The sequence below is a fragment of the Triticum aestivum genome, chromosome 7A, assembly GCF_018294505.1.
Source record: "Triticum aestivum cultivar Chinese Spring chromosome 7A, IWGSC CS RefSeq v2.1, whole genome shotgun sequence".
Lineage (NCBI taxonomy): Eukaryota > Viridiplantae > Streptophyta > Magnoliopsida > Poales > Poaceae > Triticum > Triticum aestivum.
In genome coordinates, this window is record NC_057812.1 from 72515955 (window position 1) to 72533926 (window position 17972).

Below are 17972 nucleotides of genomic sequence, written 5' to 3' on the forward strand. Positions count from 1 at the left end.
CCATGTACCACTTGTATCACCATCTCTTCGCCGAACTAGTGCACCTATACAATTTACCATTGTATTGGGTGTGTTGGGGACACAAGAGACTCTTTGTTATTTGGTTGCAGGGTTGCTTGAGAGAGATCATCTTCATCATATGCCTCCTACGGATTGATAAATTTTAGGTCATCCACTTGAGGGAAATTTGCTACTATCCTACAAACCTCTGCACTTGGAGGCCCAACAACGTCTACAAGATGAAGGTTGTGTAGTAGACATCAAGCTCTTTTTCTGGCGCCGTTGCCGGGGAGGTGAGTGCTTGAAGGTATATCTTTAGATCTTGCAACCGAGTCTTTTAGTTTCTTGTTTTATCACTAGTTTAGTTTATAAAATAAAATTACAAAAAAATGGAATTAAGTTTGCCTCATACGCTTCATCTTTTTAATATCTTTCGTGAGTATGATGGAAAGGATATTGTGCTCAAGTGCTAGAAGAAGAAATCTATAAAATGTTTGGCACTAAATATTTGAATGATGAGCATGGTTGCAATGTTGTTAGTACGAATTCTTTGAATATCCATGATGCTAATGATATGCAAAGCCACAAGCTTGGGGAAGCTATGTTCGATGAAGATGATATTTTTTGTCCCCCAAGTTTTGATGAGCAAATTTATTATGATGAAAGAATGCCTCCTATCTATGATGATTATTGTGATGAAACATATGCTTTAAATAATAATAATAACAATGAACCTTGTCATCTTGATCTTAATTTCCAAGCACATGATAGTTATTTTGTTGAGTTTGCTCCCACTATTATTCATGAGAAGAATTTTGCTTATGTGGAGAGTAGTAAATTTTCTATGCTTGTAGATCATGAAAAGAATGCTTTAGGTGCTGTTTATATTGTTGAATTCATTCATGATGCTACTGAAAATTATTATGAGGGAGGAACATATGCTTGTAGGAATTGCAATAATATCAAGTTTCTTCTCTATGTGCTTAAAGTTTTGAAGTTATGCTTGTTTTGCCCTCCTATGCTAGTTGATTATTGTTACCACAAGTTGTTTGCGCACAAAATCCCTATGCACAGGAAGTGGGTTAGACTTAAATGTGCCAGTCATATTCTTCATGATGCTCTCTTTATGTTACAATTCTTATCTTTTATGTGAGCATCGTTGGAATCATCATGCCTAGCTAGGGGCGTTAAACGATAGCGCTTGTTGGGAGGCAACCAAATTTTACTTTAGTTCCTTGCTTTTTGTTCCTGTTTAGTAATAAATAATTTATCTAGCCTTTGTTTAGATGTGGTTTTATACTTTTAATTAGTGTTTATGCCAAGTAGAACCTTTGGGAAAACTTGGGGAAAGTCTTGTTGATCATGCTGTAAAAAACAGAAACTTTAGCGCTCACGAGAATTGCTGCCATTTTTATTTGGAAAGTGCTATTTAGTTAATTCTTTTTGCATATGATTAATAGATAAATTCTTCACGTCCAGAAATTTATTTTAGAATTTTATGAGTTCCATAAGTATACGTTTGATTCAAATTACTACAGACTGTTCTGTTTTTGACAGATTCTGTTTTCTATGTGTTGTTTGCTTATTTTGATGAACCTATGAGTAGTATCGGAGGGTATGAACCATAGATAAGTTGGAATACAGTAGATACTACACCAATATGAATTTAGAATGAGTTCATTACAGTACCTTATGATGGTGATTTGCTTTATTATATTAACGGAGCTTACGAGTTTTCTGTTAAGTTTTGTGTTGTGAAGTTTTCAAGTTTTGGGTAAAGATTCGACGGACTATGGAATAAGGAGTGGCAAGATCCTAAGATTGGGGATGCACAAGGTACCCCAAGGTAAAATTTAAGGACAACCAAGAGCCTAAGCTTGGGGATGCCCCGGAAGGCATCCCCTCTTTCGTCTCCGTTCATCGGTAACTTTACTTGGAGCTATATTTTTATTCACCACATGATATGTGTTTTGCTTGGAGCGTCAATTTATTTTGTTAGGATTTGCTTGCTGTTATTTAGAACAATGTTTTTCATCTTTTATTTCAATAAAAGTGGCATTTATAGCCTTTACTATGCCTATGTTAGAAGTCCACATGTAGCTGTTTGAAAACAGAAATTTACCGCTGTTGCAATAATTCCCTAGAAAAGTAAGAATGTGATAAAATGTTGAAACCTTTTGCATATTAAGCTCTGATAAATTTACTACAGTGGTAATTTTCTTTCAAATTTTTTGGAGCTAGGGAAGTATGGATTTTGCTGCATTCTTTACAGACTGTCCTGTTTAGGAAGATTGCTGTTATGGTTGCATTGTTTGCATATGTTTACTTCTTTATTGATTCTATTTGAGGATAGGACTATTAAATATGCAGAGGCATTTAGTATGCAATGTTTAATAATAATTTTAGTGATTTTCTACAGTAGAGTATGATAAGGTTTTTGCAATGGTTTATACTAACTTATCTCACAAGTCCTTGTTGAGTTTTGTGTGGATGAAGCTTTTGAGATTTAGGGAGACCGTGATATGAGAGGAATTAAGGAGACACAAAAGCTCAAGCTTGGGGATTCCCAAGGCATCCCAAGATAATATTTCAAGAAGTCTCAAGTGTCTAAGCTTGGGGACGCCCCCGTTGGCATCCCACCTTTTTTCTTCAACAACTATCGGTTAGTTTCGGTTGCTCCTAAGTTTTTGCTTCTTCACATGATGTTTGCCATTCTTAGAATGTCATTTTATTTTGCTTTGCTTGCTGTTTGAATAGAATACCAAGATCTGAAATTATTAAATGTTAGAGAGTCTTCACATAGTTGCATAATTATTCGACTACTCACTGAGCTTCACTTATATCTTTCGGAGTAGTTTGTCATTTAATCTAGTACTTCACTTATATCTTTTAGAGCATGGTTGTAAGAAATAGATGAAATCTCATGCTTCACTTAGATTATTTTGAGATTCTTAAATAGCATGGTAATTTGCTTAAATAATCCTAATATGCTAGGCATCCAAGAATAATAGAAACTTTCATATAAGTGCATTGAATACTAAGAGAAGTTTGATGCTTGATGATTGTTTTGAGATATGGAGGTAATAATATCAAAGTTGTGCTAATTGAGTAGTTGTGAAATTGAGAAATGCTTGTGTTGAAGTTTGCAAGTCCCGTAGCATGCACGTATGGTAAATGTTATGTAACAAATTTGAAACATGAGGTGTTATTTGATTGTCCTCCTTATGAGTGGCGGTCGGGGACGAGCGATGGTCTTTTCCTACCAATCTACCCCCCTAGGAGCATGCGCGTAGTGCCGAGGTTTTTGATGACTTGTAGATTTTTGCAATAAGTATGTGAGTTCTTTATGACTAATGTTGAGTCCATGGATTATACGCACTCTCACCCTTCCATCATTGCTAGCCTCTTCGGTACCGTGCATTGCCATTTCTCACATTGAGAGTTGGTGCAAACTTCGCTGGTGCATCCAAACCCCGTGATATGATACGCTCTTTCACACATAAACCTCCTTATATCTCCCTCAAAACAGCCACCATACCTACCTATTATGGCATTTCCATAGCCATTCCGAGATATATTGCCATGCAACTTTCCACCATTCCGTTTATCATGACACATTCATCATTGTCATATTGCTTAGCATGATCATGTAGTTGACATCGTATTTGTGGCAAAGCCACCGTTCATAATTTTTCATACATGTCACTCTTGGTTCATTGCATATCCCGGTACACCGCCGGAGGCATTCATATAGAGTCATACTTTGTTCTAGTATCGAGTTGTAATCATTGAGTTGTAAATAAATAGAAGTGTGATGATCATCATTTTCTGGAGCATTGTCCCAAGTGAGGAATAACAAAAGAAAGGCCATATAAAAAAGAGAAGGCCCCCCAAAAAGAGAAAGGCCAGAAAAAAAGAGAAGGCCCAAAAAATATATTAAAAAATGAAAAAAATGAAAAAGAGAGAAAAAGAGAGAAGGGACAATGATACTATCCTTTGCCACACTTGTGCTTCAAATTAACACCATAATCTTCATGATAGAGAGTCTCCTATGTTGTCACTTTCATATACTAGTGGGAATCTTTCATTATAGAACTTGGCTTGTATATTCCAACAATGGGCCTCCTCAAGTGCCCTAGGTCTTCGTGAGCAAGCAAGTTGGATGCACACCCACTAGTTTCTTTTGTTGAGGTTTCATACATTTATAGCTCTAGTGCATCCGTTGCATGGCAATCCCTACTCCTTGCATTAACATCAATCGGTGGGCATCTCCATAGCCCATTGATTAGCCTAGTTGATGTGAGACTTTCTCCTTTTTGTCTTCTCCACATGACCCCCATCATCATATTCTATTCCACCCATAGTGCTATGTCCATGGCTCGCGCTCATATATTACGTGAAAGTTTATAGGTTTGAGATTACTAAAATATGAAACAATTGCTTGGCTTGTCATCGGGGTTGTGCATGATGAGAGCATTCTTGTGCGACAAAAATGGAACGTGACCAAACTATATGATTTTGTAGGGATGAACTTTCTTTGACCATGTTATTTCGAGAGGACATGATTGCTTAGTTAGTATGCTTGAAGTATTATTGTTTTCATGTCAATATTAAACTTTTGTCTTGAATCTTATGGATCTGAATATTCATGCCACAATTAAGAAGAATTACATTGAAATTATGCCAAGTAGCACTCTGCATCAAAAATTCCGTTTTTATCATTTACCTACTCGAGGACGAGCAGGAATTAAGCTTGGGGATGCTGATACGTCTCCAACGTATCTATAATTTTTTATTGCTCCATGCTATATTATCTACTATTTTGGATGTTTATGGGCTTATTATACACTTTTATATTGTTTTTTGGGACTAACCTATTAACCCAGAGCCCAGTGCCAGTTTATGTTTTTACCTTGTTTTAGGGTTTCGAAGAAAAGGAAAATCAAACGGAGTCCAATTGACCTGAAACTTCACGGAACTCATTTTTGGAAAGAAAGAAGCCCAGAAGACTTGAAGTGCACGTAAGGGAAGCTTCTAGGAGGCCACGAGGTAGGGGGGTGCGCCCACCCCCCTAGGGCGTGCCCTCCACCCTCGTGGGCCCCTCGTGCCTCCCCTGATGTACTTCTTCCGCCTATATATCTCCATGTACCCTAAAAACATCCGGGAGCACAATAGATCGGGAGTTCCGCCTCCAGAAGCCTCCGTAGCCACCGAAAGCCAATCTAAACCCATTCCGGCACCCTGCTGGAGGGGGGAATCCCTCTCCGGTGGCCATCTTCATCATCCCGGTGCTCTCCATGACGAGGAGGGAGTAGTTCTCCCTCGGGGCTGAGGGTATGTACCAGTAGCTATGTGTTTGATCTCTCTCTCTCTCTCTCGTGTTCTTGATTTGGCATGATCTTGATGTATCGCGAGCTTTGCTATTATAGTTGGATCTTATGTTTCTCCTCCCCCTCTACTCTCTTGTAATGGATTGAGTTTTCCCTTTGAAGTAATCTTATCGGATTGAGTCTTTAAAGATTTGAGAACACTTGATGTATGTCTTGCCGTGCGTATCTGTGGTGACAATGGGATACCACGCGATTCACTTGATGTATGTTTTGGTGATCAACTTGCGGGTTCCGCCCATGAACCTATGCATAGGGGTTGGCACACGTTTTCGTCGTGATTCTCCGGTAGAAACTTTGGGGCACTCTTTGAGGCCCTATGTGTTGGTTGAATAGATGAATCTGAGATTGTGTGATGCATATCGTATAATCATACTCACGGATACTTGAGGTGACATTGGAGTATCTAGGTGACATTAGGGTTTTGGTTGATTTGTGTCTTAAGGTGTTATTCTAGTACGAACTCTAGGGTTGTTTGTGACACTTATAGGAATAGCCCAACAGATTGATTGGAAAGAATAACTTTGAGGTGGTTTCGTACCCTACCATAATCTCTTCGTTTGTTCTTCGCTATTAGTGACTTTGGAGTGACTCTTTGTTGCATGTTGAGGGATAGTTATGTGATCGAATTATGCTATTATTGTTGAGGTAATTTGCACTAGCGAAAGTATGAACCCTAGGCCTTGTTTCAACGCACTGCAATACCGTTTACGCTCACTTTTATCATTAGTTACCTTGCTGTTTTTATATTTTCAGATTACAAAAACCTATATCTACTATCCATATACCACTTGTATCACCATCTCTTCGCCGAACTAGTGCACCTATACAATTTATCATTGTATTGGGTGTGTTGAGGACACAAGAGACTCCTTGTTATTTTGGTTGCAGGGTTGCTTGAGAGAGACCATCTTCATCCTACGCCTCCTACGGATTGATAAACCTTAGGTCATCCACTTGAGGGAAATTTGCTACTGTCCTACAAACCTCTGCACTTGGAGGCCCAACAACGTCTACAAGAAGGTTGTGTAGTAGACATCACCATAGCTTAGGTGCTAGGATCGGTCGGATCGTTAAGACATTCGACTACATCAACCGCATTGTCATAACGCTTCCACTTACGGTCTACGAGGGTACATGGACAACACTCTTCCCGTCTCGTTGCTATGCATCACCATGATAGATCTTGCGTGTGCGTAGATTTTTTTTGAAATTACTGTGTTCCCCAACATAACTTCCAATCGCTTCTCTTTTGTGAATTTTTTAAGTTCCCCTCTATATTTTTTTGTTTTAAACTATTTAAAAGCACTCGACAGAAATAAATGACTCTCTAAAACTTCCGGGTTGTCTCCCTGGCTGCGCTTTCTTTAAAGCCATTAAGCTAGGCATAAAGTGCTGAAGTAAAGGATCCACCCGGATCCCAAGGTATATCAAAGCCAATTTTAATTAACAATGATTTGTGATTTAGTAGTGAGCACAAAGTAACATATATCATGCAACACCGAAGTCTAACTCTCTTCCTATGCATCGACATGTCATAAAAGAACAATTCATGCACACAAAGTAAAAGGCCAATAAATAGTATAAACAATTTCTTGCAATTTTATCATATTGGAAACATAGAGAGGCGAAGATGTAGTTCCTCTCACATAGAGGAGCAGCAAGCACATGCATATTATATTTATCAAAATCATCAAGTGCAATAGTAGAATGCAACCCATCAATATGATCCTTAATAAGAGCAAACTTCTCCGATATAGTGTAGTTGGGAGAATTCAAAAAGATAATAGGACTCCCATGTGTGGGTGTAATAGCAACAATTTCATTCTTAACATAAGGAACAATAGCAAGTTCATCTCTATAAGCATAATTCATATTGGCATCATGGCCACAAGCATAGCAAGCATCAAGTTCATCAAAAAGGGATATTTCAAAAGAATCAATGGGATCATAGCAATTATCATAGCATTCATCCTTCGGTAAGAACGAAGGGACATTAAACAATGTATGAGTTGGAGGGTTACTCTCATTAGAAGTTGGGCACGGGTAGCTAATCCGCTCTTCCTCCTTTTGTTCTTCGCTCTCCTCATCATCTCTTTCATCCAATGAGCTCACAGTTTCATCAATTTCTTCTTTCATAGACTCCTGCAAAATGTTAGTCTCTTCTTGGACAGCAGAGGAGTCCTCAAAATATATGGTTTAACAAAGGCATTAGAAGCATAATTATCATACCAATATTTAAGTATGGCAATATTTTCAGATTTGTAAAGAGTAGCATCATAATTTTCAATCAAAGAAGCAATTTGATAAGCACCCTTAAAAGCAACAAATTCTTCAATTTGTTGAACATTATAGTAATTATAAACACCCTTAGCATATGAAGATATGATTCCATTATCACTAAACTCACATTGGTAGGGAAGGTGTTTCTTAGGGTCTTCAGAACAACAAGTAAAATCATATATTTCACATAAATTCCAAGCATAGCATTGCAAACGATGAATTTGATCCAGTCCTTTTTGAGATAAGCGGTGTCGCACATAACAAGCATGCTCATCTAAAGATTTTCCCTCAACTAAGCTAGTTGGGGTTTCAGCACGAGCACATAGGGATCGAAGATGATCCAAGTAGAAAGCTTCAGTAGTATGATAGATTTTGGGTGGTTCTTCAACCATTGGTTTAGTAGGTACAACTATTTTTTTGGTATTTTCCATTTCCTACCCATAACTAAAGATAGAAAACAACTTAGAACAGAAAATAAAATCTACTTAGTGATAAAGCAAACAAGCACACACGAGAATATTCACCCCACGCTATTGCTCCCCAGCAACGGCGCCAGAAAAAGTTCTTGATAACCCACAAGTATAGGGGATCAATTGTAGCCTCTTTCGATAAGTAAGAGTGTCAAACCCAATGAGGAGCTAAAGGTAGAACAAATATCCCCTCAGATTCTATCGACCACCGATACAACTCTACGCACACTTAACGTTCGCTTTACCTAGAACAAGTATGAAACTATAAGTACTTTGTAGGTGTTGTAGGATAGGTTTGCAAGATAATAAAGAGCATGTAAATAAAAGCTAGGGGCTGTTTAGATAAAGACACAACTAAGTTAGTTTTAGTAGAGAGCTTTTTTGTCACGAGAAAGTTATTTGTCCCTAGGCAATCGATAACTAGACCGGTAATCATTATTGCAATTTTATATGAGGGAGAGGCATAAGCTATTATACTTTCTCTTCTTGGATCATATGCACTTATGTTTGGAACTCTAGCAAGCATCTGCAACTACTAAAGATCATTAAGGTAAAACCCAACCATAGCATTAAAGTATCAAGTCCTCTTTATTCCCATACGCCATGACCCACTTATCTGTGTTTGTGTTTCTATCACTCGCGCAACGCAGACAATAAGCAAACCATGAACATATTACAAACCCTATAGCGGGGATCCCTCACGCTTGCGTGACACGGAAAGCACCATAGGACAACACCAATAATAAAACATGCAACTCAAATCAATCATGATCATCAACTAACCCATAGGACAAAACGGATCTACTCAAACATCATAAGATAGCCATACATCATTGAGAAATAATATATAGCGTTGAGCACCATGTTCAAGTAGAGATTACAACGGGGAGAAGAGGTGTTACACCGCTGCATAGAGGGGGAGAGAGTTGATGATGGCGGTGGCAAAGTTGTTGCTGTAGATTGCGGTCACGATGATGGCCCCAGCGGCGTTCCGGCGCTACCGGGGGAGAGGGGGAGAGAGCCCCCCTTCTTCTTCTTCTTCTTCTTCTTCCTTGACCTTCCCCCTAGATGGGAGAAGGGTTTCCCCTCTGTTCCTTGGCTTCCATGGCGGCGGAGGGGCGAGAGCCCCTCCGAGATTGGATCTCTCTCTCTCTCTCTCTCTCTCTCTGTGTGTGTGTGTGTGTGTGTGTGTGTGTGTGTCTCTCTCTCTCTCTTTCTGTTTCTGCGCTCCCAGATTCTGGCCTTTCACCGTTTCTTAAATTTCCGGAGATCCGTAACTTTGATTGGGCTGGAATTTTAACACAGTTTTTATCCGGATATTAGCTTTCTTGCGCCAGAAGAAGGGCACCAACCGCCTTACGGAGTGGCCACAAGGACAAGGGGCGCGCCCTCCGTCCCTATGGGCCCCTCAGGCATCGTCTCACGTTGATTCTTTTTCTCAAAAATCACATATATTCCAAAAAAAATCTCCGTAAATTTTTATCCCGTTTGGACTCTGTTTGATTTGGATTTTCTGCAAAAAATGCAACAAACAGGAACTAGCACTGGGCACTGGATCAATATGTTAGTCCCCAAAAATAGTATATAAAAAGTTGCCAAAAGTATGTAAAAGTTGTAGAATATTGGCATGAAACAATAAAAAATTATAGATACAACGGAGACGTATCAGTGATGGTTGTTGCTTAGGTGCACAAGTCGTGTTGGGCCCTAGCAAGACGACTTCTTGAGTGTCTAATACAACAAAGTTTGCCCGACTCCGGTTAGGGAGGCGTGATGATGGCGACATGCCTTCGGCTCGCTCCAGTCCATGGACCCGATTGTATTTTTGTTATTTTTGGTGTTCTTTATACTGCCATGATTTATTATGAGTAAATTGGAAGTTCCTCCCGCCAAAAAAAAGGGAAATTGAAATGTGACATCACGCTCATATGCTTCCTCATGAGCAATAAAATTTAAATAAATAGTAAATAAAATATTATAAAATGTTTTTTTCAAGGACATGTTCGTATGTTCTTAGTGTTTGCAACATACCGTGCGGTGATCTGTGAAAGAAAGTGCTCCTTCCGATGCATATTACTTGTCGCTGGTTTAGTTTAAAGTTGACTTGTACTAAACCAGCGATACAAAATACAGATTGGAGGGAGTAAAATTGGGGGATCAAAGAAAGGCTTTCCAAAGGACTCTCTTTGTTTACCACACACATGTTTTTTCTTGAAGGTAGAAGAGATGTTCATATTCATTGTCGTAAACAAGCTTTACGCTCGCCTCCAAAAAGAAACAAGCTTTACGTTTCACCAGAAATATATGCCATGAGATCTTGACCGTCCAATCGCTAATCCAACCGCCCATCACTCGGGTTGCCCAATGAAGCGCGGCAGCTGGTCACACTCACACACGAGCAACACCGTCACACCGAGCCAGAGCAACCCATCCGCAACTCTTTCCCTCCACCCGCTCGCGCTCACGGCCGCCGCGATGCCGCCACCGCCGCCGCAGCCGGCCCACCTCCGCCTCCGGGTCTCCATCACCCCGCCCCACCCGCTCCCTCTCCCCTACTCCCGCCGCTTCTCCTACGCCACGTCTGGCCTAGCCACCGCTCGCCACCTCTCCCTCCGCCGCGGCAGCCGGCGCCGCGCCCCCGTGTGCGCCGCGCGGAGCGAGGCCGCGGGGGCCGAGGGGTTCGACGAGGAGCTCGGAAGGCTCCTGGAGCTGCTCCCTGGGGAGCTGCGGCAGCGGGTGGAGGACCACCCGGAGCTCCCCGCTCTGGTGGAGGTGGTCATGGACCTCGGCCGCCCCCCGCTCGCGCGCTTCCCCTCCGGCGACTTCCTCCTCTCCCACCGCCCCATCTCCTTCGACGACCTCCGCCAGGCCACTGCGAAGGTCTGGCTCATTCTGGACACTACGATACGCTGCTACTGCTGCTGCCGCTGCATTATTATGAAACTAGTTCAAGTCCAGTTTTGCTTACCTACCTTTGGTAGGTTGGGGACTTTGGAGGGGACAATCGCGCCGGGATTAGCCGCACGCTGCACCGGATCAGCGCGATCAGGAACAGGCAGGGAGACATTGTAGGACTGACCTGCCGCGTCGGGAGGGCTGTGCCCGGAAGTGCTAATTTGCTTCAGGATTTGGTGAAGGATGGTGGGTCGTTGCTGCTCATCGGCCCACCAGGGGTGGGGAAGACAACTGTCATAAGGTATGCTTGGATGATTAAGAAACCTCGGGCAGTGATTTTACTACCTTGTATACTGTACAGTGTATTGGTGAATAGTGATAGATACTTACGTGTGGCAACTGTAATTAGAAGAGCTTCTATGCCAGTATGTACCAGTTTTAGCATCAGATTGTTGCCTCGTCTTGCAGAGAAATTGCACGAATGCTAGCAGATGACTATGAGAAGCGGGTGATGATTGTTGATACATCCAATGAGATAGGTGGAGATGGTGATATTCCTCACCCAGGAATAGGCAATGCTCGTAGGTTGCAAGTGCCCAACCAAGAAATGCAGCATAAGGTTTGTTCTCTTAAGTTTGTTGCCTTGTGGATTTTTGCATAATGTATATGCTTGCATTGTACTGCTCACAAGCCTATTGCTCGGCATTGACATGCATACTTAATACAGATGTTACTACTTGTTTGTTAAGTTTGTCAGATGATTTTATACAGTATTGAACATTTTTGTTTTTTTTAGCACACCGCTTACAATGTAAGTTAAATCTGTTTCTTTAATGCCGATCAGGTGTTGATAGAAGCTGTGGAGAATCACATGCCTCAGGCAATCGTCATCGATGAAATTGGAACTAAGCTAGAGGCTATGGCTGCTAGCACCATTGCACAGCGGGGGATACAACTTGTTGCTTCCGCTCATGGTGTAACAATAGAGAACCTGACCATGAATCCTTCACTAGATATGCTTGTAGGAGGAATACAGGTAATGACTTGCTGCACTTGATTCTATTTACTGTTATGAAACAACCATATTTTCACACTGCAGCAAGATGAATCTGTATCATTTCAGTTGAAGTTATGAACAGTGATGCAGTTCACCAAAATAACCTTATTTGACTTTGTTTTTTAGAGACAGCATGATTTTCTGTTCGTGTAGCTTTAGAACATATTAAATTACATACTCCAAAATCAGTATCGTGAGATGGTGGTAGTGATCCAAATATTACTGGTTTTCTGTTTCATCATGGTTGCTAATTTACATCATTGTCTCTGCTCCATTGTTTCTCTAAGAGCGTCACCCTTGGTGATGAAGAAGCAAGCAGGAGAAGGGTCCAAAAAACGGTCCTAGAGCGTAAGGGCCCATCAACATTCGCATATGCTGTAGAGATCGTGTCGAAAACTGAGTTGCGTGTCCATCGTAGTCTGGAAGCTACAGTAGATGCTCTGCTTGCAGGTTCTCTCTGATTGTGCCACTAATCAACTACATTATGACGTTACATTTGATGCTATGATTTTCTCATAGTCATAGTATACATAAAGCTGTGATGCCATTATGATTAGATTTCGTTTTGTTGGTGCAGGTAGAATGCCTAATGTTGAAATTCGTAAGTTGGGTTCAACCGGCTCGGTGCAGCAGGAAGTTTCTGTCCAGAAGGATCAATTTCGTCGTGGTCCTTACGAAATTGCATCTCAATTTGAAGTTGCTTCCATAAGTAATGCAAGAACAAGCTTGGACTCTACATTTAATCTTGATTCTGCCAACGGACATATAGAGAACTCTAATGTGTCTGAGGCAGGCTTCAATCTCTATGCTTATGGGGTACGAATTTCTGCAATAGACCATTTCCTTGATGTTCAATTTTTTTACAGTTATCTTCAGTAGTTTGTTTACATGTTTAAGGTTTTACTTTGGGGGTGTTCTTGTTAACATGATGGTTATGTGGTATGGACGTTGATTCCATTTGGCTGTATAATATCAAACTTTTGAGGGTCTTTATGGAAGTATGGTCATATCCTTCCAAAAGCAACAACAAAGCCTTTTGTCCCAAACAAGTTGGGGGTAGGCTGGAGATGAAACCCATAAGATCTCGAAACCAATTCATGGTTCTAGCACATGGATAGCTAACTTCCATGTGCCCCTGTCCATGGCCAGTTCTTTGGTGATATTCTAGTCCTTCAGATCTCTCCTTACGGACTCCACCATGTTAAATTTGGTCTACCCTGACCTCTCTTGACATTATCAACGTACTTTAACCGTCCGCTATGCACTGGAGCTTCTGGGGGCCTGTGTTGTATATGCCCAAAACATCCCAGACGGTGTTGGAAAAGCTTCTCTTCAATCGGTGCTACCTCAACTCTATCATGTATATCATCATTCCAGATCCGATCCTTTCTTGTGTGGCCACACATCCATCTGAACATGTGCATATCCGTTGCACCTAAATGTTGAACATGTTGCGTTTTAGTCGGCCAACCCTCAGCGCCATACAATACTGTGGGTCGAATCGTTGTCCTATAGAACCTGTCTTTTAGCTTTTGTGACACTCTTGTCACAAAGAAAGCCGGAAGCTTGGCGCCGCTTTATCCATCCACTTTGATTCGATGGCTCACATCTTCATCAATATCACCATCCTTCTGCAGCATAGACCCCAAACGTCGAAAGGTGTCCTTTTGAGGTACCATCTTCCCATCAAGGCTGACGTCCTCCTCGTGCCTAGTAGTACCGAAACCGCATCTCATGTACTCAATTTTAGTTCCACTAAGCCTAAAACCTTTTGATTCCAAAGTTTGTCTCCATAGCTCTAATGTTCTATTAACCACCGTCCGACTATCATCGACTAGCACCACATCATCCCCAAAGAGCATACACCATGGGATGTCTCCTTGTATATCCCTTGTGACCTCATTCATCACCAAAGCAAAAAGATTAGGGCTCAAAGCTGACCCTTAGTGCAGTCCTATTTTACAGAAAGTCATCAGTGTCGCCATCACTTTTTCAAACACTTGTCACAACATTATCAGCATTATCGTACATGTCCTTGATGAGGGTAATGTACTTTGTTGGGACTTTGTGTTTCTCCAAGGCTCACCACATCACATTTTGTGGTATCTTATCGTAGGCCTTCTCCAAGTCAATGAACACCATATGCAGGTCCTTCTTTTGCTCCCTGTATCTCTCCATAAGTTTTCGTACCAAGAAAATGGCTTCCATGGTCGACCTCCTAGGGATGGCACCAAACTAATTTTTGCTCATGCTTGTCATTTTTCTTAAGCGCTGCTCAATGACTATCTCCATAGCTTCGTCGTATGACTCGTCACCTTAATTCCACAGTAATTAGTACTCCCTCTGTAACGAAATATAAGAGCATTTAGATCAACGCTCTTATATTTCTTTACGGAGGGAGTACAACTTTGAACATCCCCATTGTTCTTGAAGATTGGTACTAATATACTCTGCGTCCATTCTTCTGGCATCTTGTTTGCCCGAAAAATGAGGCTGAAAAGCTTAGTTAGCCATATTGTGCTATGTCTCCGAGGCCTCTCGACACCTCAATGGGGATACAATCAGGCCCATCACCTTGCCTCTTTTCATCCTTTTTAAAGCCCCCCTTGCCTCAGACTCATGGATTCATCGCACAAAACGCCTGCTGGTATCATCAAAGGAGTTGTCGTCCATCTCAATGGTAGAGCTCTCATTCTTTCCATTGAATAACTTGTCGAAGTTCTCGCACCATCTATGCCTGATCTCCTCGTCCTTCAGCAGGAGCTGATCTGCTCCGTCTTTAATGCATTTGACTTGGTTGACATCCCTTGTCTTCTTCTCTTGTATCTTGGCCATCTTGTAGATGTCCTTTTCGCCTTCCTTCATGTCTAAGTGCTGGTAGAGGTCCTCATACGCCCGACCCCTTGCTTCACTCACAGCTCGCTTTGTGTCCTTCTTTGCCACTTGTACTTCTCTATGTTGTCTGCTCTCCTATCCAAGTGTAGGCGTCTGAAACAAGACAATGGTGAATTTGGGGCCTTCTTTGCCACATTGATAGTCCTAGTTTGGTTTGTTGGGAAATGCTCCTGCATGCTGCTAGTGTGTGTGTGTCCTTAGTTGGAAAGCAAAATTGATAGTCCTAGTTTGGTTTGTTAGAAGGTGCTCCTGCATGCTACTAGTGTGTGTGTTGGGGGGTGAGGGCCTAATGTTGCCTTTTGTTTTTTATTGTTCCTGTGACTGCAACAAGACAATGGTGAATTTGCAGTAAATGGTCCATGAATATTGTTAGCTGTGAATTAGTTGTTTAAAAATATTTTGTACTCCCTCCGTCCCATAATATAAGATCGTTTCTCAAGCTAACATAGCTTGAAAAGCGCTCATATATTGTGGGGCGGAGGGAGTCGAATTTTCAGTACTTAAATGTAAAAAAAGAGTTTGACAGTCCTAGTTTGGTTGTTGGAAAGCGCTCCCGCGTGCTGCTAGTTTGCGTGTTGGGGTGAGGGGTTAATGTTGTTTACAACTTATGTAACTTGTCTTGCTTTGACTGCAATAATACAGTGGTAAATAATTGATGATTTTTGTTAGCTGTCAATTACCTGTTTATACATTTCGTGTAGAATTTTCAGTACTTAGTTTGAAACTTATTGGATAGGGTGTTCTAGATATCCGAGGAAATTGCCTTGCAAGCAATTAAACAACTGGAGCTGGAGGACATGATTACTTTGACTTATAACATCAGTGAAGCTGATGCAGTGATTGCTTTGCAATCGAAGCTCAAGAAGAATTCTCAGATTCAGGCTGTGTTGAAATCTGAAGATATACCGGTTTTCTTCGCTAAGGTACGCACTTGCGCTCTTCATCTTCAATGTACTGTTATTTTTTTCAAGTGGCAGAATGATTATATGGTGACTCACTTTCCTTCATAGACAAACTCCCTGGTGCAAATTACCCGGGCACTTCGTGTCCTTGTCGACGATCACGTGGATGGATTGATCGATGTTGAAGATAAGGAGGAAGTAAGATCATCAGAGGAAACCGATGCTTTGGAGGTACTATCATCGTAGTCAATTTGCCCTGGATACAACCTTTCTTGAGCATAACAAACCCATTGTTTCTTTGATAACAGGAAGCAAGATTGGCAGTCGAGCAGGTAGTGATCCCGAAGGGGGAGAGCGTGCAGCTCCTGCCCAGACCATCGACCATCATCTCTTCCCAAGTGAACCTCGTCGAAAGTTTCAACCTGAAGTGGGAAGTCACAGGCAAGGAGCCGAACGCTTGCCTGAGAATCCTTCCTCAGTTCGCTGACAGGGAAGAGGGTACCACCTCGGAGCAAGAGACCTCCGAGACCGCACCCGGGCTCACAGATGCAGATGGCAGCTTCGATGGCATGGACTATACGCAGACTGGTGTCACCAGGCTACCTTTCCTCCCAGAGTAGCATCTTGTTGAGCTCCTTGGCTGTCTCTGTACGTAGCTGTATATTCTGTTTCTTTCTTTTTGCATCCATTCGTCGTTGTCGATACCCTGGTAATTCTATCTCTCAACAGAAAGTAATTCTGTTTACAGTGTCTGTTTGGCAGATAGATAGTGCTGCTTTTCAACTCGCACCGAACATAACGGGATCGGATCCAACTCAGAACTGCACGACAACGTCTGGATCGTTTCGCATCTTTGCTCTTGGTGACATCGTCATTGGCATGAATCTTGCCAACTATCAGTGCTGAGACGACGAGCAAACTCTGTATTTTATTTGGCCGAGTTGCAACTACGCCATGGGGGATCGTCCATCGCTCTATCTGTCGAATGTTGCGACCATCACTGTCATCCATGGCACCATGCATGCCCACGTTTTCACACGGCACCATGCATGCGTGCATATCCAGAATTCCAGAATGCCTGCCTCCTCACTGTACTTTGCTGCCATTCTATTGTGTGTCATTTTATTTTCGAAAAGAGGAAAAGACCCTCTGCCTCTGAATGCACCTATCCATGTATATTATTAACGAAATTTGTATTTTCCAAACGTTCGGATTTTGTGTTTAGATCCGAACGAACTGGATCGAACGTACATGCATCGCTGGGCACGGAAAAATAATATGCAATTGTTGGGAGTCGGACCCAGGTTGATGACATGAGTGCACAGAGGTGTTACGAACTCGGCTAGCTGCTGTCTTTTTGTAGTTTCGCTTTCAATTCTATTTGCCTTTACACACATCCGTATTTTTTTTAGAGAACTGGAAACTGGACCAGCTAATTGTTCAGTTTATTCACCAGTCTTTTTTGTTGAAACTCCAGTTTATTCACCAGTCTTAGTTTCTTGTTTTCCTGTCATTTTTCTTTTCATAGTTAGGTCCAGTTCTCTCACAAAAAAGACCTTATTTTTTAAGAACAAAACATATCGTGATTCTGGAGGAGATAACCGAACTTTGATCTGGAAAATACCCCAGTACGTTTTGTGTAAATAACATGGTAATGTACGCACGGCGACGCTAATAATATACATACAAGCATCCATTGCAAGTTTTGACCCGAGGAAAAAGTGTTGAAACATACCCCGATAATTTGTATAAAAATAGCATGGTACTTATGAAACACTGATCTGATAACTCATGTACAAGCACCATGGTAACTTCTTTATCCGAGAAAAAATACGTTGAATAATATAGACCGGTAACTTGTGTGTAAATAATGATAATATACACACAATAAACATGATAACTCACGTACAAACACTAAGATGACAATTTAACCCAGTAATTTTTGTGTAAATAGGATGGTAATATAAGCACAACAGAGCTGATAACTCACGTAGAAACACCACGGTAACTCTTTGCCCCGGGATAAAAGTTGTTGAAAACCATACATCCGGTAACTTCTATGTAAATAACATGGTAATATACG

At 41.4% G+C, this 17972-nt stretch overlaps 1 protein-coding gene across 2 annotated transcripts; it reads left to right on the forward strand.

Moving 5' to 3' along the window:
* Positions 1–10497: 10497 nt before the first annotated feature.
* On the forward strand, positions 10498–17201 carry LOC123150845 (protein SEEDLING PLASTID DEVELOPMENT 1). Of its 2 annotated transcripts, none has more exons than XM_044570661.1 (10): positions 10498–11020; positions 11122–11336; positions 11504–11654; positions 11880–12071; positions 12380–12542; positions 12670–12908; positions 15734–15910; positions 15998–16120; positions 16198–16537; positions 16638–17201. In XM_044570661.1, the coding sequence occupies exons 1-9, from the start codon at positions 10505–10507 to the stop codon at positions 16507–16509; spliced, it is 2088 nt and encodes a 695-aa protein (XP_044426596.1). In that variant the 5' UTR covers positions 10498–10504; the 3' UTR covers positions 16510–16537; positions 16638–17201. The 2 variants fall into 2 exon arrangements, with proteins under 2 accessions (XP_044426596.1, XP_044426597.1); XM_044570662.1 differs by having other exon boundaries at positions 16652–17201.
* Positions 17202–17972: the final 771 nt, after the last annotated feature.

Coding starts and splice junctions, on each gene's coding strand:
- LOC123150845 (XM_044570661.1), top strand. CDS start 10,505: ATGAAGCGCGGCAGCTGGTCACACTCACACACGAGCAACACCGTCACA. Junction 12,072..12,379: donor TGCTTGTAGGAGGAATACAG/GTAATGACTTGC, acceptor TGTTTCTCTAAG/AGCGTCACCCTTGGTGATGA. Junction 16,121..16,197: donor AGGAAACCGATGCTTTGGAG/GTACTATCATCG, acceptor CTTTGATAACAG/GAAGCAAGATTGGCAGTCGA.